Source organism: Camellia sinensis, chromosome 15, assembly GCF_055761805.1.
Source record: "Camellia sinensis isolate YWXY chromosome 15, ASM5576180v1, whole genome shotgun sequence".
NCBI lineage: Eukaryota > Viridiplantae > Streptophyta > Magnoliopsida > Ericales > Theaceae > Camellia > Camellia sinensis.
The window spans coordinates 64,043,135-64,069,304 of record NC_138975.1 but is presented as its reverse complement, the minus strand read 5'-3'; the positions used below and the strand labels follow the sequence as shown (position 1 = coordinate 64,069,304).

Sequence of the window (26,170 nt, the reverse complement as noted above, 5' to 3'; positions counted from 1 at the left end):
ATTAATTATATATTTATTTATTTGTAATACATTAAAAAAAAAAAAAATTGTTGGGATCTAAACTTTATCTTTATTAATTTTATTGAAACTCACATTTGTGATCATGTGTGATTGAATTTATTTAAGAAATCCTTCAATTTATAATGATGTCAATATATTTACTTAAGAATATAATGTGTAATTAAATTTAATTATGAAATATTTTAATTTTTTTTACATATAGCCCGATGAGTAGACTTGGGATTCATAATTATTTTTTGGACCGAGTTTAAGTAGATATAGAGGTCCGCTGCTAAGGCCGAGTAGGACCAAACTTGAATAGACACAAAGTCCTTTATCATGTAGTGTCGGCCCGACCCAACATTTTTCCTCCCTGACTTGGGAGGGTTTCCATGTGAATAACCCTAAAGTTCCGTTTGTTTTCAGAGGTAGAATGGAGAGGATTGTTAGTGAGTGGATTAAGTAAAATTGTGTTTGTTTTGATGATAGTTATTAGTGTAGGAATTGTTAAATTATTTTTATATAAAATAATAAAACAAATAAAAAATACAAAAAATTAAACATTAATATTTTTAAAAAAAATTCCCAATATATAAAAAATAAAAAAATAAAATAATTTCTAATCCCCTCACTATTTTTCTAATACCATCTCCACATCCTCCATTCTAATATCCCTTCCAACCTTCATCTATATCTCCTCCTACATCCTAATCCATTCCCCAACTCTACAAACAAACACAACATAACCCCACCTCTATCATGATCCCCTCCCATCTATTACACCCCAAAACAAACGGGGCCTAAAGGAAACAACATATTTAGTAGTTACCACTTTAGAAGTACACAACATATATAATTATAAATAAAAATCATACTATCTATCTATCTATCTATCTATACTATTAATATGAAAATGTTAACACAAATATATCTCATATGTTGAATTTTTTTTTAAAATACTCTTATAATAGTTACAAAAAAATTATCTAATGATTTTGTTTTATATTGTGATTTTGCTTTTCCTTATAAGGAGGTTGATGTCTTGCTAAATTTGTTTGGCTTGGCATGGGTTTTGTATAGGATTATGTTTGGTGCTTATGCTCTAGTAGTTGGAATATGTATCCTCTTTATTGACATATGTAAATCATAAAGCATTATAAATTAACGCAGCGGATAAAAATAATTCGTATCATACCTTAATGACACAACCTCATGGGTAAATCACGTGCTTCCAAAATCTGATCAGTCAACGAACCCAGCAGTGGAGTGATACTACAAAATGAGTATCACCCACACAAGTCACAGTGCAAAATGGCTTGATCGTTGTTTTCTGGGAGAGAGTCAGAGAGAGAGTCTGGGAAAAAAGGTTATGGGTAAAAACCACATAACGTATATCTGATATACGTATATCTTTAGATTAATCATATAATCTGATATATAACCAATATCTATCTATCCATCTATCCATATTTATTGATATGATAGATATAGATATCCTGAATGGTTATTCAAATAAGTTTTGAATTCAAATTCAAACTTACATGGATAAGGTTCAAAAGGTTCTAAGGGTCATGCCACATGGGCGCCCAATTTCTAATATCTCCCACTCGGACATGAGTTGGCATGACACTGCCACAACTCTATCTCAATCTCCGCAAAAAATAAACAATCTCATACTAGCCACTGTACCGTGCGACTGCTGAGAACACCTGTATGTGGGAGCTCTATACTAGAAACTCAAAATGAGCCAGCATAGAGACATCAACCCAAAAAGAACTGAAATAGTGTCTCATATACCCCAGACCCATCTAATTACATCGGTCCAAAAAACATCTCTAATCCCTCAAAAGAGCATGTTTGACCCTCTCAATTCGTGCAATATATTCACACTCAATCCGCTTCTCATACAGAGCGATGTGAGTTACCAGCAGTGAATATAAAACAGTGGTGTAATACTAGATGATCTTTCCTTTGCCCTCATGTCATTTAGTTTAGGATTGACCGCTTTCCCAATGATCTCCCTTAAGGCCGAATCATACATGACCGCAGGCAACATACCAAAGTAGCAGAACATCAACCCCTTACCTTATAACATAGTCAAAAGTCACAAAAGGGTACATAAATGAAAGTCATATCAATAATGACACGTAAGATTCACACGGTGAGGAAACAGGGATCCATTCTCTCACCTCATTACTCAGTCGCCAAGCACATATAGTATGAATACATGTTACGGTGGAGTAACTCTTCCAAAAGAGTGACGTCATCCTCGATACACCGTACAGATATAAGTCTAGTCGCTTTGTAGCGCCTAACTCGAATTCTCTATTTTCTCGCCTTCTAGGCGCCAAATAAGATCTCGCATTTGGCTAATCATAACAGGCACAACATGGAAAGTGGGTACTAATATCCATGTTTGATCCTTAACACGACCTCATCTTGGTTGTAACCAAGGCGACATATATAGTGGATTATTTAAGCCTCTCTTGGCTCCAAATAAAAATAAACCACTAGTCTCATCCTTGCTCGCTCCCAAGCGCCAAGGGCGATTGCTCGTGTGAGTGAGCTAATCTTGCCTGCTGACATCATCATCTGCTAATCATTATGACACTAACCATAATAATGTCAACATCCCATCATCTCAAAATAAGTGATCGATTTAAAAAAAAATTGACCACAGTTTGTGCAATTATAGATTCTAAACATAAGCCTTATCAGCACCTCTTGCGATACGTATATACAACGGAATCCACCATGTGCGCCTCACATGAAGTGATTTAAGATCACTACCTCTTGCGCAATTACCTCTCTAAAGATATTTTGGTGACTAATTTGCGTTCATTCTAGATGCGCCGAACTAGCGCTTTGAATCTTACAAGAAGCAAATTAATATACTACTAGTAAAGCATTTTATCCACAATCTAATAAGCATGGTTAATGTCTAAATAACTCAGTTGACCATTTACCAAAGATAACACTTATCATGCCAAATACGCCCACATAGCATACCTCAGGCTCCCTCAACAAAAAGGATCAAGGAATATAGGTCATCTGTTTCTCCCAAAGACAATCCAAGGATTCACTCAATAGCTAAGGCTCTGGCTTTTACCGATAGTTAAGTCAATGGATTTGCAATTTTGCATCTAGAATCATTCTAGGATATTCTCTATGTAAGTCATCAAAGAAAAACCGAGAATTTTCCTAAAACAATCCCTAAGGATCGTACATCCGAGCATATAAATTACATCACTCATGTCCATCATATCTAAAATAGAGGACTGCCCACCCTAGGTGGCGACAACCTTATAAATTCCTGGCTCATAATGACTAAGTAAGGAAAAACTTCTTTTGGACCATTGATCATGCCTCGGTGGTCTTCATCGATCATCGTTGGCCTATCATGGCTTGACGAAATCTAAGAACCACTATTTGGATAACTGTTTTAGGCTGTAAAAGATTTATTGGAACTAGCAACCTTTCTGCGCTCCTAACTTTTCACCATAAAAGCAGAAGGTAAATCCTTATGGATCTACTTATCCAATTCCCTAACGAGAAAGTTGGGTCACAATGTCCACAAATCAATGTTCCGAACTTATGTCAATCATAGCCTAAGTCAAAATAACCTTACTCCCCATGAGGAAGTCTTCTCATGGTCTACACTTTCCTCAATGGTGCAACTTTTCGGTATCTAGCGAGCCTTATGCCTCAACAGTGACTATCCAAATTACGCATAACTTTATAACAATTTTGCGTCATAATAGAAAGTCAACCAAATTATAAAAATGGTTAATCCTCAAAGACTTTGTCTTAAACTGCGTAACATTGATCCACTTTCTAAAAATAGGGGACTAGAGCCTTATGCATTATCCTAGGCTCTTTATCATCTTGCGGAGCAATCATGAATGTTTCTCGCTCAATCACCCAGTGATGACGTGGAAAATTTTCACATTCGCTACCACGCAACTAAGAATGTAGAGTATTCTTCTCTAATGGAGTAATCCATTAGTAGGCACATCGCTCCCACTGTCCCTAGGATATTGGAAATTTATTTCCATTCTCAACTAGGGTACATACAGCGCTATACTTAGAATTCTCTATCTTATGGAGTTTCAAAAACTCTACTCACGTCACCTTTACTAATAAAACTTTATGTGACTTAGTTACACTACCACAAAGCTGCTTACCTATATGCACATGACCCGGAGGGTTTACATGACCGCATACAATAATGCGCCACACGACCCTTTGTGTTTACAAGACATCATACAATAATGCGCTATAGAACCCTAGGTCTTAACTTGGCAATCTTATGAGAAGTAAAATAAAGATAAGCTGCTTAACGGTTACAGATCGCCCATAGATGGCTCTCTGCTAACCTATTACTCAAATGGAGTGTAAAATCTGATATGGAGGGCACTTAGTTAGGGATATAGGCAACAAACTAGTGCAATTTCCAATTGGGAAACATTTTGCGCCATTATCCACCTAACATTAACAATATTTAATTCCTTATCTCTACTACACCATTGTGTTGTTGAGTACTAGGAATAATCAATTTTCTAAGCATCTATATCTCTTCACAGAGTTTTCTAAAATAACTCAAATAGATACTCGCCACGTTGGTCAAAACTAAAGGCACAAAAGCTATTATCTCATTGATCTCAACCTCATATGTGCTATGTCAAAAATCATCTCAAAACTTTTGACTTATGGGAGATCAAATAGTCTTGACTCAGATGCGTATCGTAATCTATAAATGTGTCGAGATTTAGGCTTAGCTATCATACCCTTACACATATCTAGTCATAAATATCATAGTGGCAGGATGTCATAAGCGAGTGGGCCCAAGAAGGCCTATTCAAACCATCGTGTCATCATCTTATTAATGTGATTAAGTATAATAAGCCACTGGTTCATGACCAATGTCATAAACTAATTCCAATCATTTTATTATGCCAAACAAGGCAACAAAACCACGACGACTTTGAGTCATGTTTCCTTACTTTGGCTCAATTAAGACTTGACTTAAACTCTCCAAGACTTTTTCTCATCTAAAGAATGGGATTACATTGTTCACATTTGAACATCTTTACTAAGTCTAGGTTAACCAATTAACTTCCATAAGCTAAGTCAATTTAGAGAGAAATTCGCATTGGGATTAATTTGATTAGCATAATATAATTTTGCCACAAAAATCTAAATTAAATAGTGACAATATTACACAAGTCGCAAGATCAAAAATCCGCTATGCTCGTAATCATCTCTTGCGCCACAGATGACAATTATCCAAAATTTAATTTAATTTATGCCCAAAATATTAGTTTTCGGGAGTAAATCTACAAAGATTTCTCTCAACCGAACAACCTCCCACTACTTATGGCATATACAAAGCATGATAAATTCCATACAATAGCATCTTAAAGTAAATTTACAATTAACTCATGCTATATTCATTTAATAATGGAATTCAAATAAATAAATAAAAAACTAATCATACTTCTTTACTTGCAACATATAACAAACCCAAAAAATATGCTGTATACAATATTCAAATTATGCCATAACAGAAACTGTATCACTTCTGAAATTTTCTGAAATTTTTCTGAAATTTTCTAGAATTCTAAATAACTAACAAACACACATTAAATTAGAAAAAAAAAATACCAGAATCTCATAAACTGAAAAAATTGTTCCAGTAAATAGTAAAACATTTCAGAAGTCTACAATAAAAAATTCAATCCCAGAAAATTATTTATGCAATACCAGAAACATTTTAAAGCATAAAACATGAATTATTAACACAGAAAAAATATTTTTTATTTTCATAAAATTTTCAAAATTTTACAAAAGATAGAAAATATAATTCTGAGTCTAACGGTACTAACCACGCTTAAAACAAAGCTATAACGAATTAATTATGACTATTTAACGCGATTCAGAATTTAAAAACAAAGCAAACAGATCCTTAACGTCAGCAGCCAAGCTGGCCAAGGAAAAACGGCCCGGCTCGGCGCGACTCAGCACGCGGCGCGCGTGTGTGGCGCGAAGGGCGTGCACGTGGACAGCGCCGCTGATGCGCGCGTGGAAGCGCGTGAGAGCGCATGATAGCGCGTGGGGGCGCGTGGAAGCCTCTCACGGCGTCAGGTGGTGCATGAGGCCCACGCTCCGCCTTCCAGGGTGTTTTCTGGTTCGATTTTTGTACTGTCGGACTCCATTTTTCACAACAAAAACATTTATGGTATTAAAAATAACATTTAATGAACATAAAAAAGAAGTGTATCGCATTCTCAATCAATGAGAGTTGAAGTGCAAAAAATCGTGCACTTCATCTTCCTCCTCCATTAATTTTCATGCATATAATGTGTATATATTTATATAAAAAAATACACATATTTTAATGCATAAAAAATAAGCACGAAAAAACTCATATAGGCTCTAATACCAATGTAAATCATAAAGCATTATAAATTAACGCAACGGATAAAAATTATTTGTATCATACCTTAATGACACAACCTCGTGGGTGAATCGCGTGCTTCCAAAATCTGATCAGTCAACGAACTCAGCAGTGGAGTGATACTACAAAATAAGTATCACCCACACAAGTCACAGTACAAAATGGCCTGATCGTTGTTTTCTGAGAGAGAGTCTGGGAAAAAAAGTTATGGGTAAAAACCATGATCGTTGTTTTCTGGGAGAGAGTCAGAGAGAGAGTCTGGGAAAAAAAATTATGGGTAAAAACCACATAACGTATATCTCATATACGTATATCTTTAGATTAACCATATAATCTGATATATGACCAATATCTATCTATCCATCTATCCATATCTATTGATATGATAGATATAGATATCTTGAATGGTTATCCAAATAAGTTTTGAATTCAAATTCAAACTTACATGGATAAGGTTCAAAAGGTTCAGGTTCAGGTTCAAAAGGTTTTAGGGGTCATACTACATGGGCGTCCAATTTCTAACATCATAATTTGTGGTAGGAATACGCATCCTTTTTATTGATGTGATTTCGTTGTTCTACTTGTACTGTATTTTTTATCAATAAAAAATAAAAAATAAAAAAATTATATAATAATAATGTTAGAAATCTCAAAAGTTTTATTAAATTTTTTATCAAATATCTTATATGGGTGTGGAACCCACACGAGACCCACATAATGTAATTCCCACACCCATATAAGATATTAGATAAAAAAATTGATAAAAATTAATATTACTCATTGTATAATTAAGTTAATGGGGGCTTGAACCCATAATGTTAGATCCAAGAAACAATTTCTTTACTATTTCAACAGCACACAAACTATATATATATATATACCCAAAACCATATTACAAACTGACATTGATGCTATAAAATTAACAGTTAAAAATGATTCATCTTGAGCAATCTGGATGGGGTGAGAAGCCCATAAGAACCATAAACCTTACGCATGTTATTGTTATTACCCAGACGCCGAGACGGATTGAAAGGGCTACATGATCCATACGCAAACCCACAACTGGGCACAATCTCTTTGCTATCCATCTCTGCCAAAACCTTGTAAAAAAGATCAACCTCACATGGCAGCAATAGAGGACCTTCACTGTTGTACCCATATTCCATTTCTGCATCTTCAAGCAACATTCTGAATAGTGGGTGATTTGCAAACTTTGTCTTGATCACGAACCTCTGCTTCTCCGGCCCCACGTAGACCGAGAAGCAGCCTTCTGGAGCCACTTGGCGGCTCTTCGTGTTTCGCTGATTGTCGTCTTTTGATGATGATTTTGTTGTGGTGTAGTGACATGACTTGCTTTTCGAGAAAATACTTGACGGCTTTGATGGAGATTTTTTCTCGCGGCCTCCTGGTATTGATCGACATCGTTCCCATGTCTTGACGAACAAATTCTTTTTCGTCTGAACCTTCGCACTCTCCATCTTTACGTGCAGACTGTCAGACAATCAGATCAAAGAAAGAGAAAACTGAAGGAAGAAAGAAAAGGTGGAGTTTTAGGTTTGTATCAACCTCTATCATAAGACAAATTTAACATAGACCTCAACCATGGTTTTTCTGTATTACTAATCATATCTCAATGAACTTGAAAAACATGAAACTTTATAGACAGACTACAGGCTAGACTAATTAGAGAGGTTATGAAAAGTGAAAAAGAAGAGAAAAAACAAACAAGAATTTGAAGAACCAAGTACAAGGTAGATAGAGCTAGATAGAGAGTAGGGGCATTTGAGAGGGGTGGGTATAAGAAGGCAAGCTCATAAAAAGAGATAAGAGAGAAACAGAGATAGAGTTGAGAGTAGCGTTGCTATCTGGGTTAATAGCGGCATAGGAGAGGCCGCAATGTTATATAGACCATACCCATATAGAAACTAGTAATAATTTAGGCATTTAGTCAACGCCACAAAAAAAAATGTTTGAATAGACAATACTTGCCCACTCTTCTCACTAATGCTTGTATATGGACAAAAAGAGGGCCACTTCTTGCGAATTCAACGCCTCGGTGTGGTGCACAAACAGCTCAGGATAAATCAATATTAATGTATAGGGAGTGTTTGGTCCGTTGTTATTTTAGTAAGTTATTTTATTTTTTAATTATTTTAATATATTAAAATTTTTATATTTAGGAAAATGATTGAACTTTTTTGTAACTGAATGTGATGTTTGTAGGAAAAAAAAGAGAGTAAAAAAATTATGAATTTGATCTGATATTTTGTCTTATTGATTATTTTGACCTATTTTATCTTTTTATAAATTTTGCCAAACAAGGCCTATTACCAAAAAGGAATGCAAAAAATAAGAATAATGTTGTATATACTAATTAGTATATTAACTAGTGTATCAATTGATGATGTGACATAATTTAAGAAAAATTTTTAGTATTTGTATTGTGATTAATGAGTGGTGTCGATAATAATGTCATAACTAGTGTTGATACACTAATTAGTATATTAATTGGTGTATGTAATCCCACTGAAAAAATAATATAGAAACTCACATTCTAATTTATTCTTAAGACTTAGGCCAAGTTTGGCAAGTTGAAAAAAAAAATCAAAAAGTCAAAAAATTACTCAAAAAGTTAAAAAGTTATCACTATTTACCAAAAGTCAAAAATTACGGCTGCACAACTCTCAATCTTAATTTTTCCCTACAAACTAATTTATACAATTTTTTAATATATATTTTTTCATAAAAAGTCAACAAGTTAACCCAAACAATCATATTTTTTTTCCTCAACTTTTTAGTCTAAAAAGTTAAAAAGTATACTTATTTAAGACATTCCAAACAACCCTTTAATAACGTGTAAAATAGATGATTGAATGATTATTAAATAAAAATGAGAAAAAAAATTACCTTAAATGTTTTAATAAAGTGTCATAGTTTTGAAAATAGAGCTAATTTTTGGCTAGAGTAGCACTACTTGTGTGGAATATATAGGAAGAGATTTTATAGGTTTTTTGAACTAAAATAACATTAAAAGGCAAAATAAATTAAAATAAATAATAAGACAAAATCTTATGTCAAATCAATAATTATTTTATTTTTTTTCTCACAAATGTCACATCTAACAACAAACAAAATTCAATCAACTTTCTAAATACAATTATTTTAGTATATTAAAATAGTCAAAAATTAAAATAGACAACTTCTCAAGCAACCATATTATAATAAGCTTTAAATTTGTATCATATAATTCACTTTTAGGGTATTTATACATATATATATATATATATATATATATTCTAGTATCAAAATAGATGCCTCTGTTTGGCAAGTTGATTTTCAGGCTTTTTTGGCTATTTTAGCCACAAAAAACAAAATAAGCTATTTTAGCCATAACAAACAAAACATCACATCCAACCTATAATCATTACATTCTTCTCTCACAAAAAAAGTCAAAAAAGCCAAAAAGCCAAAAAGCCCTTCCCAAACCAAGCTTTTTAGCCCAGGCTAAAATAGCCAAAAAAGCCAAAAAGCCAAAAAGCCAACCTACTTCCCAAACCAAGCCAAATTCATATTTCGTGCAACAGTGACAACGCACATTGTCTTATAATATCACTAACTAATTAATATTTTAAAAAGTTAATTACCTAAAAGTCATATTTTCAAATATTATGGTAACTCAAGTCATATTTAAGATTTTTTGAATCAATAAGTCATATTTAGTAAAACTAAAAATATTATCAGTTTTTCTCTATTTTTAAAGAGGAGTGATGGAGACCCCCTCCAATCACCACCCCCACTACCCCTCCGCACACATGTGGCAAGTTGTGATTGGAGGATAAGGGAAACAAAAAGAAGAAAAAGAAAATCCAACCAATGAAAGAGAGAGGGGGGGTCAAAGAGGGTAGGAAAAAAAGGGGGTCTTAGACATTTTTCATTTTTAAAACTAAGAACTTTATCAATTTTGCATGATAATGTTCCAGATAATTGTTTTACTAACTGATGAAAAAAAAAGAGCATGAGATTAAACATTTTTGCCTTTCTACTTATTAGTTTTATTCAACTATCCAATAAAACGAAAACATTATCAGTTTTTTTTTTCTAGTTTTAAAACTAAGACATTATCATTTTTTTTCATTTTTTCAGTTTTGCACATCAATATTCCATCGTCATGCTCATTTATAAACACAAAATTTTCAATTTTCCATAAAAAAATTCAATTTTTTCAAAAACAAAACATGGTTTTTTTTTATTGCACATAATTTTTTTTTTTAGTTTTTTTAATTTAAAAGTTAATGTTTTAAAGTTTTGAAAATTAAAATAAATATCAAATCATCATGCTCCTTTATAAATAATCATAAATGATAAAAAAAAATCATTGTTTAAAGGGCAATTCCGACTATTAAAAATTTAATGGTGATAATGCAACGATTCTAGCCAGTGGACGGGTCAGGCTGATTCAAGCTCCCAACGGGTCTGCTGGCCTCAGTGTTTCCCAGATGAGCCTGCAAAAAGGTATTCTAGTCGGTGGACGGGTCAGGCTGATTCACGCTCCCAACGGGTCTACTGGCCTCAGTGTTTCCCAGATGAGCCTGCAAAAAGGTCCGGAGGGGAAAGAGATTCTCCGGCAGACTCTCCGACGATCAAATTAGGTTTAGAAGAGAGTGATTATAGATAGATAGAAGAGACGAAGGAAGAACTTAACCTTTAACGTATCTCGAAGGTTTCCTTATATCATTTACTCATCATTTCCTTATCCCTTCCAGACTGTCTTGTTGGTCAAAAGTCTATATTCTAACTCACATCGTTCATGGTGAGTCTGCCTCCTCCGACGTGAAAGGGTTGTCACATTTAATATACCAGCGCCTCATTAATGGCTGTTGTGCGGGTGCAATAATTTTGCAGGATCTTTATCTGCCTACATGGCTAATTCCCTACTTGACAGGTGTTTGAATGCTATTAATCCTGGTCTATCATTGATTTCTCAAGGTTACTGGGTTTTAATATCTAATCTATGGGCCGGGACTTAAGTCGTGGGCCGAACCCTCTTGAGTGCCCATTATGTTGTTAGTCCTGGTCCTATATTACCCAAACCGTGAGCTGGGCTCTCTTGGATGCCCATCAATATCAAATGGGACCTGAAAGTTTTAAAAAATCTTGATTAAGACTTAATGAAATATAAATTCATAAATTAAAATTTGTGTATAAATACCTTAATTTAAGTGAGGATAAATCACAAACACTTGATCAGTAAATTAAGAGATAATATCAATCCTATTTTAATTATTTAGTTAGTCTTATTGGTCAATGTTACCATATAACAAGTCACGATTGTAAATATTTATTAAAAAAATAACATTATTTGCATAAGTTGAGGTATCTTGTTGGGTTGATGTGCCCATCCACCTAGTAGTGGGGTTAGCTAAAGTTGAGTAAACCTTCAGGAAGTGCTGTGTTCAATGGTAATAGTTTCTGTACAATTAATCTGATTTGGTCATCAAAAATTTAAAATACATATGAGCAATATTACGTATAGGATCCAAAATTTTATCATAGTGGAGGCGAATTATATATTAATAAAAAAATAAAAATATATATAAATTATTACATTAACTTTTATGAGTTAATTATTTAAAAATCATATTTATAAATGTTATGATAGTTCACGTCCAATTTAAGATTTTTTGAATTAATAATTCCTATTTAGTAAACTGAGAATATTATTTTTTTTTTAATTTTTAAAACTAATAACGTTATCAATTTTGTATAGTAATATTTCAGATAATTGCTTTGTTAACTGAAAAATAAAAAACAAAGCATCAGTTTAAAGGTTTTTGCTATTTTACTTATTAGTTTGATTCAACTATTTAATAAAACTGAAAACATTAACAATTTTTTCTAGTTTTAAAACTGAGAACATTATCAATTTTTTTATTTTTAAAGTTTTTTTGGTCAGTTTTGCACATCAATGTTCTATCATCATACTCCTTTATAAACACAAAATTTTCTGTTTTGTACAAAAAAATAATTAAGCTTTCAATTTTTTCAAAACAATTTTTTTTTTGTTTGTAATTTTTTCAATTTGAAAGTTGATATTTTAAAGTTTTGAAAATCAAAATAAATGTCAAATCATTATGTTCCTTTATACATAATCATAAATGATGAACAATCATTATTTAAAAGGCAATTCTGACTATTAAAAATTTAATGAAACTTGATGATCTAAAAAATCTTAATTATGACTTAATAGAGTATAAGTTCATAAATTAAGGGCTAGTTTGGCATGTACTAAATAAGCCAAAAAGTCAAAAAGTTACTATCTTATTTAAGTCACATCACCTCTCTAACACATCACATCAAACCCAACCCAAACCCACCAATAAGTCAAAAAGTGCACTTTTTTAGGACATCCCAAACCAATAAATACTCCAATTTTTATTGACATAAAATATGAAAAAAAAAATATAAAATATGTATAAATAAACATATTACTTTTTTTCATGTTGAATTACGAAATATAGCAATTGTAAGATAATCTGTTGACACTATTTTAGTCTATCTTTTTATCTTATTATCTTTTTTGGGTCACATCAATCAACATCTCCTCTCTACTTTTCTACACATCTTTTTATAAAAAGTTAAAAAGTGCACTTATTTAGAACATCTCAAACCACCCTAATCGTGAATTTTCTTTTTTGTTATGTTTTTTTTCAAATTATTAAATTTTACAATTTGAATCCTGTAAATTATGCAAATTATACAGATTCACCCCATCATTCTAAATATATTTATGTAAAAAAAAATTATACAAATTTACCCCATCAACCCGACACCATACCTCAACTTTCTTTACATAATATTATTTTCAAATTACAGAGATTCACCACATCATTCTAAATATATTCCTGTACCAAAATTCAATGCATATAAATATGTTTATGGAATACGGAAAAAGTCCTTTTAGATGTGAAGTTGAAACTAGGTATATTTAACCTTTTTTTAAAACCTGCAAGGACACAAATTTCCTACACTGAGTTGTTTTTGTTTTTGTTTTAAAATTGTTTATGTTATTTTAAACTAAATGTGGTAAATGCAACGAAACATTCGTTGTGATTCGTAATCATACATGCGCTGATGATATTAAGGTTTTGTTTTTTTGAGTGACATCTAAGAATAAGTCCAAAATTGTAGCCAATTGTTTTTTGACATTGGATTATTATTAGGCATCCACAATGGAATGGTTAAAAAAGTATATTGAGGTGTGTGCTATATGACAAAAAGTAATAAAAATGGGATCCAAAAGTATTTGTTAAGATAAGTTAAGAGTTTGTTAAATTTAGGGTTGGTTTGGGATGTACTAAAAAAGTGCACTTTTGACTTATTGGCTTATATGGGTTGGGTTTGATGTGATGTGTTAGAGATGTGATGTGATTTAAATAAGATGATGTGATTTAAATAGGATAGTAACTTTTTGACTTTTTGTATTATTTAAGTTATGCCAAACTTGACCTTAGAGAGTGAGTGGTGGTGCAATGGATGTGTTAAGAGATGTATTAAGGTGTGTGTTAAATATATATATATATATATATATATATGTGTGTGTGTGTGTATATAATAAATAAAATAAATAAATAAATTAGTTTAATCAAAAATTTCAAGCCCAAAATTAATTTCAAGTCTAAAAAAAATCCCAACAAGTTAAAAAATAAAAATTGCCGTTGACCGGTCAACCAGCCGGACGTCCGGCCGGTCAACCGGTAAGACCACAAAAACACTTCACTTCCCTAGCTAGAACGCTCGTTGCAGATAAGAAACAATTTAGTAACTGACTCTAACACACACCACTAACACACACGTTAACAGATCTACTGCAACACCAAATAATACTCTCAACTAGCTAAAAGTTAACACCGGATACTAACACACAAGTTAGTGTGTCCATTGTGAATGCTCTTAGATTTAGGCCAAGTTTGGAGACTTTAAAAAAAAGTCAAAAGTCAAAAAGTTACTCAAAAAGTTAAAAAGTTAACACTATTCACCAAAAGTCAACAATTACGGCTGCACAACTCTCAATTCAAATTTTTCCTTACAAATCAATTTTTACAATTTTTTATTACACATTTTTCAATAAAAAGTCAAAAAGTTAACCCAAACATTCATATTTTCAACCTCAATTTTTTAGTTCAAAAAGACAAAAAGTACACTTTTTTAGTCTTTCCAAACTTGGCATTACTCTACCTTGTATTGTATCATAATTAGCCATCATTACCCTATCTTATGATTTTAAGTCATTAGGTGCTAGATACTCTACCTTGCTATTTTGAATTGGACAAACAAACAAAAAAACTGTAGTTGACACTAATAGTTGATTTGATTGAAGTTTTTAGGGATTATGCATGCATACAAAAGTAAGAATCCAAATAATTAGGTTTATTTTGAAAATTTGGTTAAAATTTAGTTTTTTAATTTTTTTGATATTTGTAAGTCATATTACATTTTCATAATTTTTTGAAAAAGTTTAAAAGATTAAAAAAATTAACCGTTAACTTACTTCCTAAAATATGCTTTAATCTCACAAGATTTTATAATTAATTATGTATATTTAAAGTTGGTATTGGAAAATTACAATATAAGTAAATTTCAATTTTTGATTATAAATTCCGAGTACTTTTCTCATTTATTTTTTTGGATTATCGATGTATGTAATCATGTTAGCTTTATTTTCTTAGGTGAATAAACATTAAGGGCATGTTTGATTGGAGGGATTAAAGTATGGGATTGGGATTATTAATCCGTGGGCCCAATTATCCTATGTTTGTTTTGACACTTTGGTTTAGGATTATTAATCCAATGGATAATTAATCCAACAAATTTGTAGGATTATTAGTAATGGGGTAGGGGTGGGATAGTTAACACCACACTAATTTGATAGGATTATTAATACTTCACTAATAGTGAAGTGAATCAAACATGACCTAAGAGTTTTAATTTTGAAACTTTGAAAAGAGTTTCAGTCATATTGAATGGAGTGGGACCTACATGTGATGTGTGTGTTTATTTTTTATTTTTATCTTGGGTTTGGTTATGGTGTGCAACTTACACCTTACACCTTATACCTTACACTTACACCTTACACTTACACCTTTTGTAAAAAATTAAACCTTACACTTACACCTTTTTTGAGGTTGCACACCATGTGCAACCCACTTACACCTTACACCTTACACTTACACCTTACACTTACACCTTATACTATACTTACACCTTACACTTACACTTTTTGTGTAAGTGGCACATGGTGTGCACTTGCACACTTAAGAAAACTCCTTTTATCTTTTGTCACATTATTAGAGTTTTCTTTAGAGCTTCAAAATTAAAACTCTCTATCACTGTTGTTTCTTAGGTTCTTTTTTAAAAGCAGACTATGAGCTTGATTAGCAACATGTTTTATTTTGGTTAAAAAATTAAAATATCTTATTATACATATTAATTAATTGTTTTTTCTTACAATTATCTATTTAATTAAAAAAATATTGTAAACACATAATTTTTTTTTATCTCATGAAAAGAAAAGAAAAAAAGGAAGTCAAAAACTACTCTTTTTTTAAGAAAAAGAAAAGAGTAAGGCCAAGTTTGGCTATTACAAAATAATCCATCATTTTACATTTTTTTCATCACATCACCTCTCTATTTTTCTGCACATCTTTATGTAAAAAGACAAAAAATACACTTATTTAGGTCATTCCAAACAATCCCTAAGTTCTCAAACTGACTCTATAATGCTACCAAACTTTTCACAACCAAATGTTTATAATTTAACATTCTGATCCCATGTAAAGTTTAATTACAGGATCTTGTCAACAAATGTTTTTGAAATTCAATAATCTTACATGAAGGAAAAAAAAGAAAAAAAAAAGAAAAAGAAAAGGGAAATAACATAACAGTGGTATACAAAAAATATATATATATATATAAATGTTAAATATTATCAACATTAATAATTAAAATGATAAACTTCTTAATGAATTTGCAATAATTTTTAAAAACTACCTCTGAATGGTAATTCTTCACACCAAAAAAATATATAAAAAAAAAAAAATTGGGTCACAGATTGAATTTTTATTTTTATTTTTGTATGTCTTTTAATTTTATGTTTTTAAAAATTGACTTTAGATTGATTGAACGATCTTTAATGCATTAGATAAAAAATTCATTTCTATTTATTTAAATTCCAACTTAATTAATGCATCAATTGCATTCCTTTATTTTTCTCTACAAATTAAGAAATTAATAACTTATTAGATTTTTTCTACTGATAGTGTTACATGCACTAATTAGTATACTAACTAATGTATCAACACTAATTATGACATTATTATTGACCCCACTCATTAAACAAATTATAAATACCAAAAATCTCTTAAATTATGTCATTAATTAGTGCATATAACATTATTTTCTTTCTAAAAAAGGGTGAAGGGAATATTTTTCTTGTCTTTTACCATCTTCCAATGTCATTAATATATGCATGAAGGTTATGTTTGAATTTCTCAAATGGTCGTGTTACATGCATTAATTAGTGTACTAATTAGTATATTAACTAATGTTATAACATTATTACTGGCTACATTTATTATACACATTACAAATATCCAAGACCTTTAAAATGATGTCACATCATTTATTAATACACTAGTTAGTACACTAAGAGTGCGTTTGTTTGGACGGATTGGATAAGGAGGGATTGTAATCCATCGGACTGTTAGTCCTGGGATACATTGTCCCTGGACTATTTGGTCGGACTAGATTTGTATCCTATGTTTGTTTAGTCATGGGATTAGAGGTCTGGATTAGACTATTCTATTGAATCCCATGTTTGTTTGGGATATTATGGAGAAGGATAAATGTTCAAAAGACTATTTTGCCCTCTTGAATTATTTACTAAATAATAAGAATATTAAATCTAAATTATAAATTTTATTTAATTTGTTTACTATAACTTTTAAAATATTAAATAAATAGAATATTAATAAATTTATGTAATATTAAATAAATATTACATAAATTTATTTTAATTTGTAATTAAGATGTTTAATTTTTTTTTTACTTTATTAAGTATAATTAATACCATGAATGCACCAAATATTAAATTTTTTTGACTTCATACGTAATTCTAGTAGATCAAGACAAGGTAGCAATTGTGATAACAACATGACAAAGTTCTTGACTTCATGCGTCACAGATTTTGTTGATTTCATGCCTAATTCTACCTTGTCATTCTAATTTTTTCAAGTGTTCAACTAAACATCTAGCTAGATTTTTAGTGTAGCTAAATTTTTGTATAAAAAGAATATATATCACAATCCTTGATATAAAAAATCACAATTTTATTATCATAAAAAATCAAATGATAACCTCAAAGCAAAAAAATCTGAAAACACAATTTGTGAACACCCTTACATAAAAAAATCAACCTATATATTGCTTTGTTATGTTATTATCAGAATTTTTTTGCTTTGCCATAACCAGAAATCTGGAAACACAATACAAAGCCAACCATAGAAAGGCAATATATACAATTTTACTTTCATACAGAGTAAAATTTTACTTTCATACAGAGTAAAATTTTACTTTTAGTTTCAGAATGTAAAATTTTACTTTTATGCAGAGTAAAATTTTACTTTTATACAGAGTAAAATTTTACTTTTAGTTTCAGAATGTAAAATTTTACTTTTATACAGAGTAAAATTTTACTTTCATACAGAGTAAAATTTTACTTTTAGTTTCAGAATGTAAAATTTTACTTTTATACAGAGTAAAATTTTATTTTCATACAGAGTAAAGTTTTACTTTCAAATGCACACCCATGTAAATCTCCAAATCTTATCAAATTTCAAACACATTCAGTGGTTCCTACATGGAGATATAAACTGTGTTTACATTCTCTTTTCATAGAGCTCATACTCATTCCAAATGCCTATACTAATATTAGCCAACACGTATTCATGCTGTCAACAATACACCTCACATTGAGCTTCCTAAGGAAGTCTTAAGTTTACAGATCTGGAAAAAAAAAAAAAATTGGAATAACTAAAAGATCGAAAAATCTGGAAAAAATTTGTAAAAAATCTGCTAAAAATAAATAGCATGAAGTTGCTGAAAATTAATAGAATGAAGCTCAGCAAAAAATAAATAGAATGAGTTTCAAACCTGAATGAAGATCGGATGCAAAGGTTCAACAGATCGAAGATTCAAATGAAATGAAGCTCTTGCTCCTACATGTGCTGCAGTGAAAGCAAAATGGGAAAAGCTAAAAGAAAGATGAGAGGGTCAAAGATGTAATAAAGCTAGCCAATCCCATGGGATACATTATCCCATAGATTCTGTCCCAGGCCCCCCAGGGATACAATAAGCCAGTGAATTCCGAATTAATAGTCCGGAGGGATTATTAATCCGGACCAAAAAATCCATACCAAACAACGGACTATTAATCCCTTCGGATTAATAGTCCAATCCCATGAGTTATCCTTCAAAACAAACGAGCTGTAATTGATACATATAGTATTATTCTTTCTCAAATTCAAGTATAAACTTCAAAAGAATTTGTCTTCTTTTTTTTTTTTTTTTATGGGCTAAAAGCGTCAAAAGAATTTGTAGGATCTATGGATCTAAACCATTCATTTTGTAAATTCTTTCATATATAATCATTGATGAAAAAAATTAGGCCGATATGAAAATGTAACATTTTTTATTTTATTATGTTTACCTCCAAAAAAAAATTGCATGTTTTATTTTTAAAAACATATTTGTCGTCTATTTCTTTGGGATAAACATAATAAAATAAAAAAATGTTACGATTATCATATCGATATAATTTTTTTAATATATAATATACTTTCATATGTATTTGAAATAATTTGTGCTATTTAATGAGCCTTTTTTAAGTCATTGGTTTGACAAAATAGCAAATTCATTGGGTATTGCTTAAAACTTAAAAAATATATATATATATATTTATAAGTATCCACTACCAAGAACGAATGAATTAAGAACATGTTTGAGGAATAATTATGTATTCAGGGGTTTGAGTTGCTTGTATGTAGTCCATTTAGCTGTACCAAACAGTGCATAGTTGAGCACCTGCGTTCATCACGAGTCCCATATTATTTTTTTAAGGGTGAATCACGTTAGTTGCTCTTATAGTTAGGAATTGTAATTCTTTACTTTTTAATGATAACATATTTAATTTTAAATTTTAAATCTTATTTTAAATAATGATAATCGAAAATATCATTACTCAATTTCAAGGATAAAATCGTCAATTTGATCAAATATAAATTAATTTGATAAAAAAAAATGTCAAAAAAATATTTTTGAATTTTTAAAAATTATTTCTACCTACTAAAGATAAAATTATATAAAATTGATAAATCTTTTAGATATTTTTTTTGTTACCAAATTAATTTTTATATGCATTTGGATGATGATCATGTAAGGGGCGGTTATTTTTATTTTCATTAAATTAGTTTCTATTTTTTCAAAAGGCAAATATTACGACAACTTTGATATCATTATTAAATCAATCCATTTAATCAAAAAAATCCAAAACTAAAAACATTTCATATATTAAATATATTAAAATCGTAATAACCACCTATTATATGATCATCATTCAAAAACATAATAAAAATTAATTTGGTAAAAAAAATATCTAAAAGATTTATCAATTTTACATAATTTTATCTTTGGTGGGTAGAAATAATTTTAAAAAATTTAAAATTATTTTTTGATATTTATTTTTATCAAATTAATTTATATTTTATCAAATTAATGATTTTGTCCTTGAAATTAAGCAATATTATTTTCAATTGTCCTTATTTGGAACAAGATTTAATATTCAAAATTAAATATGTCACGATTGAAAAATTAGAGATTAAAGTGATACAAGTCATAAATTATAGATACCATTAGTGTAATTTGTTTGTTTTTTTTAAAAAAAATGGTTGTATGTTTTCACAAGTGTGCTTGTCATTTTTTTTTTTTTAAATATAATAAAATCATATGTTACTATTAACTGATCAATCTAATTTATGGGAGCTTCTATTTACACACACAATATACACTTTCTACACATCTCCCTCACTACACTTTTTACACACTCCCTTCATTAAGTGTGTGTATAGAGGGGGTTTAGTGTGTGTAAATAGAAGCTCTCCTAATTTATCTATATACACTCAAGTCAAGATGGCAATTTGCCTACCCCTACCCCTACCCCCTACCCCTACCCCTACCCCTACCCCCACCCCCATTCGTAAAAATTAGTAAATAATTAACTTTTATATGTGTATATATAATTTATTTTGTTAAATATAATAAGAGGTAACAACAAAACATGATATATGTGTATATATATATTACTTCTCTCTATCTCTTATCTTAAATCTTCTTTTCCTCATTAGTGCCGCATGCACTTAAGGCCTCATTTGATTCACTGGATATAAAATAGACAATATAATATAATGTAAAATTTAGTCAGGATATATAATGAATAGGATATAGGTATTGGATAGTATATCCCCAAGTCATATTTGTTCACTTGATATATAAGATTGGATATATGTTATGCATGTTTGTTTTACAAAATATATTGTGGGATATAACAAGTAATTTCCAAGATTGCCCTCATAATATTATATTATATTAAATTAAATTAAATAATATTATATTATATTAAATTCAAAATTTATATTAAATTATATTATATTAAATTAAATTCAATAATATTATATTAAATTAAATTAAATTAAATAATATTATATTATATTAAATTCAAAATTTGTATTAAATTAAATAATATTAAATTCAATTAAATTCAATTCAATAATATTTATATTAAATTAAATTCAATAATTATATTATATTAAATTAAATTAAATAAAATAATATTATATTAAATTAAATTAAATTCAATAATATTTATATTAAATTAAATTAAATAATATTTATATTAAATTAAATTCAATAATTATATTATATTAAATTCAATTCAATTCAATTCAATAATATTTATATTAAATTAAATTCAATAATTATATTATATTAAATTAAATTAAATAATATTATATTAAATTAAATTAAATTCAATAATATTTATATTAAATTAAATTCAATAATTATATTATATTAAATTCAAAATTTATATTAAATTATATTATATTAAATTCAAAATTTTATATTAAATTTTATTTTATTAAATTAAATTCAATAATATTATATTAAATTCAAAATTCGTATTAAATTATATTATATTAAATTAAATTAAATTAAATAATATTATATTATATTATATTATATTATATTATATTATATTCAATAATATTTATATTATATTAAATTCAATAATATTAAATTAAATTCAATAATTATATTATATTATATTCAAAAAAATATATTAAATTATATTATGTTAGATAGACAAAAGAGTAAATTAGACTTTTTACATCATATCCCAACCAAGGGGATGTGATATAATGGGGGGAGGGGGTGGTATTGTATATTCTCCACTTTTGAGGGATATACAATCCCACCAGATATTATATCCTCTTCAAAAAAAAATTACAAACATGGGATATATGGATCCCACCGGATATAATATTCAATCCCAATCTTCATATCCCCCAATCAAACAGGGCCTAAAGGTAACAAATTATCCTGACATTTTTTGGATCCCACTCCGCCTTGCGTCCTCCCAAATTTTCCCCGCCTAGACAAAGTATGGGATGGGAACAAGGATAAGAATGAGGACATGGATGGGCAGGGGCAAAACTAGAATTTATCATTGAGAGGGCCCAAAATATGGAGAGCTTCTATCTACACACACCAAATACCCTCTTTGCACATTCTTCTCACTACACACACCAAAAAAAATAATTCCGAATTCTTTTACTCACTGCACACACATTTGATTCCACATCTACCCTCACACACACACACACACACACACACCCTCAAACCCAGCTCTCCTGACGATGCACACCCATTGAAGCTACGCTGCATCTCTCACATTGCTCTCCCAACGGTGCAAATACACCCATTGAAGCTCCGCTGCATCTCTCACATTGCTCTCCTAACGGTGCAAATAGCTCCCTGCTTCACACAGTTGGGGTAACTTTTTTCACCAATCTTTAATTTTTTTCATTTGCCAAATAGCTCCCAACGGCTAGCATACCCCATGTTCTGTTGTTGAGTTTTTTCATTTGTAATGTAGAGTTTTTCATTTGTAGCCGTCGTTTGAACTGATTTTCCGAAAGATAACAATTTGTTCGGACGTAGAAATCCGAAAATAATCAATAATTTCATCAATAGATTTCCGAAAATGTTTCATTGTTTCGATAGTCAACTTCCGAAAATTTTGAATTTGGACAACACTCAACTTCCGAAATTAAGTTTGTGTTTCGGTTTTCAACTTCCGAAGAGAATATGTATTTTCGGTTGTGAACTTCCGAACAGGTTTTTCTTTTCTTTTTTTTTTCCCCCCTTCCGTTGTATATTCTTGTTTGAAGGGAACTTATATTTCCACATCCCCATTCCTCTCTTTACACACACTTAATAAAAATTATTTTTATTATAATTTTATTTTCAAGTGAAATTACTATTATAGACATTAAATAAACACATTCAGAAGTTGAATGTCAAAAAAATAAAAAAAATTTCTGAACTCTACTTCCGAACAAGTTGTTTATTTTCGAAATGCTACTTCCGAACCAATTATTTATTTTCAGAATTCTACTTCCGAACCAATTATTTATTGAAAAAGATGTGTAAAGAAGGGAATGGGTGTGTGCAAATAGAAGCTCCCTTGTTTCAACTGTATAGTCATTAAACATATTATTTTTTTGCAGATAATATGGATTCTGAATGTCAACAACGTGTCCCACCTACTTCTTCAAATAGACGACATCATGAATTGGATGTAGACCATGAACGGGGACGAGGGCGTGGGCGAGGACGAGAAGGTCGTGGTCAAGAACGTGATCCAGTTTCGGTAGAATATGATATCCCCAGTGCCAGTCAAAGTGGGAGCCGAAGTGTAGACGTCCCCGAACGTCCCGGGAGGAAATCCCTTTTTGTTCATTGGGGCTTACTACAGTTTGGACTCAATGTCACGGTCCTGTATCTAATCTCGCGAAGTGCAATGTAAGACCGATGAATCATCAAAGAGTCCAAATCCGGCAAACCGTTTTGAAAAACTAATTTTTAGAAAGAAGTGTCAAACATGGACCGTTTTGCCAGATATAGAATCGCCACCTAAATATTTTATTTTGGGCGAATTTAGGAAACCCTGACTCGTGCCTAAGGCCACGTGTCCGTCATCACCAAAGTTGCCTTGACTCGGAAACTTAGGTACGATTGAAGAAGGTCACTTCGTGAGCACCCTCGCTCGCCCGATCAAAGATCGGCCTCTACTATCCATGATATCGAGTTTTGAAAACATTATATGCTCTTCTTCCGATTATTAGCCTAGAATTACTATGTGATGCACACAACATACAAGTATAGACTGGATCGTTTGAGTTGGAACAAAATATTTCATGTTTGTTTATTTGAAAGATGGTTTGATGGTGCTATTCGCAAGTAGGCTAAGACGTGGATTTGCCACCCTCAAGTGGGCTTAAGAAAACATTATTTTGCCACTCTCAAGTGGGCTTAAAACTCTTAATTCTTGAATTGTTCCAATTCAAATAACCCAACCTTCACCCACAGGCATTCAGGCAGTTATATCACATAAGCACATAGCCTCATGGTAAGCATGCTATCATGGCAGTCACTCACACACATGCAAGGATGCTAAAGCATAAACACTTACCGAGTACTCCGAGCCAAAGAAAGAAGCTAATTAGAAATCATGCATGAATCCTAACTATGCTAAGAATGCCTAATGCAACACATGCAAATATGCAACTAAGATAGGCTCGGCTATTCTAAGGTGGCATATGAGATGCAACAATCGATACATGTATTCAACTTAGAATTGAAATACAATATAGTTAGCATGATGCGCCGAGCCCGGTGCATGCAATACAGATGAATGAATGTAAACATGCGAACATATAGATGCTAATTGAAACATGCCCTAAAACTAACCATCATAAGCTGGTAAATAAAAGGGAGAAAGACGTGGGGTTGGAAGACATACATCACACACACGTGCACTTATTACAACATTGCCCTACTCGGAGGGTCTGAATAAATAATACACAACCGAATGAATAACGAATTACAGATAATTATTACACAACCCTAATTAATTAACAAACTAATTAAAATAAATAAGCTAGCATGCAAAACATATGAAATGGACTGCCTCAGCTCGATCTTGAATGACTATGAATGCATGCATGCTCGAGTCGCCTTGCCGGAAAATCCATCGCGATGCCCCGATTTGCCTCTGTTTGCAACTGGTCCTAGAACACTTTACAAAACTCCAGAAGGCCGAAACTCCACCATGCTGTGGGGATACTACCGACCAGTTTTTGCTGTTGGCTTCCGATTTGCTGCAACAGAGAGCAAGAAAGGGGCATGGCAAAGTATTTTCAACATATGTGTGCACGACCACTCTCCCCGTCATTACATAAGCTCTAGGGACTGTAGTCCTCGATCCTCATGCCACCAATCACACATGTCGATGCATGATGGCCGAGGAGTCAGATTGCATGACTCGATGTAAAATGAATGCACATATAAACACAACAAGGCCTAAACTCGGCGACCGAGAATCGAGGCACGTTTCGTCACTCAGAGTACAAAACATTCCTCGTTTCCCGTGTTTGGAGTAAACCCTATTCCAAACACAATGCAATATACATGGCATACACAATACGACTAGCATGCAACCTAAACATAATGCCACTAAATGATGCAAACATGCAAATGATGATATGCAAACATGCTACTAGCATACACAATGCTACGCAATAATCAATGGCATACTCAATGCACATGAAAACTATATGGCATACGCAATGCACACATGGAGACTAACAATGAAATGATCAAGGCATACACAATGCAATGGTCAATCATGCAACAACATGGACTAAATGGCATATGCAATGCAAGATGGACTTAAACCAAGATAGGTGAGCCTTAGCTACACCCAAATCAGTGGCCATACATGATGAAATTAAGGCAACAACACTTATGCAAACATGCACAATGCAAGAGACCAAACCTAAGGCACCAAATGCAACTCTACCAAAGCATGGCAAGGGATGAAATATGGCATACAATCACACATTTTTCAGCTCTGAAATGACATGCAAGATGGTCCTGAATCATGTAAACACCTCACACAATGCATGCTAGATGGCCTGGATACCGAAACTAGTGAAGTACATTACACTAGAGGTACACAAAGCAATGCTCAAATGACCCAACCAACCCCAAACAGTCCCTATGCAGGTCCAAGACAGTGGGAAAATGGTCTAAAATGATGGTTCAAAATGCATAGAAATAAAGCTCATGCAATGGTCCATAAATGAGGTATTCATGCACAACTCTCAAACACGTTCAAAGAATGGAAAACATGGGAATATGGCACAAGTATAGGCTCTAAAATGACATGCTCAATGGCCCCAAAACATGAAAACACCTCAGTATAAGCATGCAATAGGCTTCAAAACTCAAGGCTAGGCAAGGGTAATACACTACAACCAT

General features: G+C 31.3%; 1 protein-coding gene across 1 annotated transcript; it reads right to left on the bottom strand.

The window, feature by feature from the left end:
- Positions 1 to 7,383: 7,383 nt before the first annotated feature.
- Positions 7,384 to 7,935, bottom strand: LOC114319691 (auxin-responsive protein SAUR40-like). Its single transcript, XM_028266742.2, has one exon. The coding sequence runs from the start codon at positions 7,933 to 7,935 to the stop codon at positions 7,384 to 7,386; it is 552 nt and encodes a 183-aa protein (XP_028122543.1).
- Between the last annotated feature and the right edge of the window lie 18,235 nt (positions 7,936 to 26,170).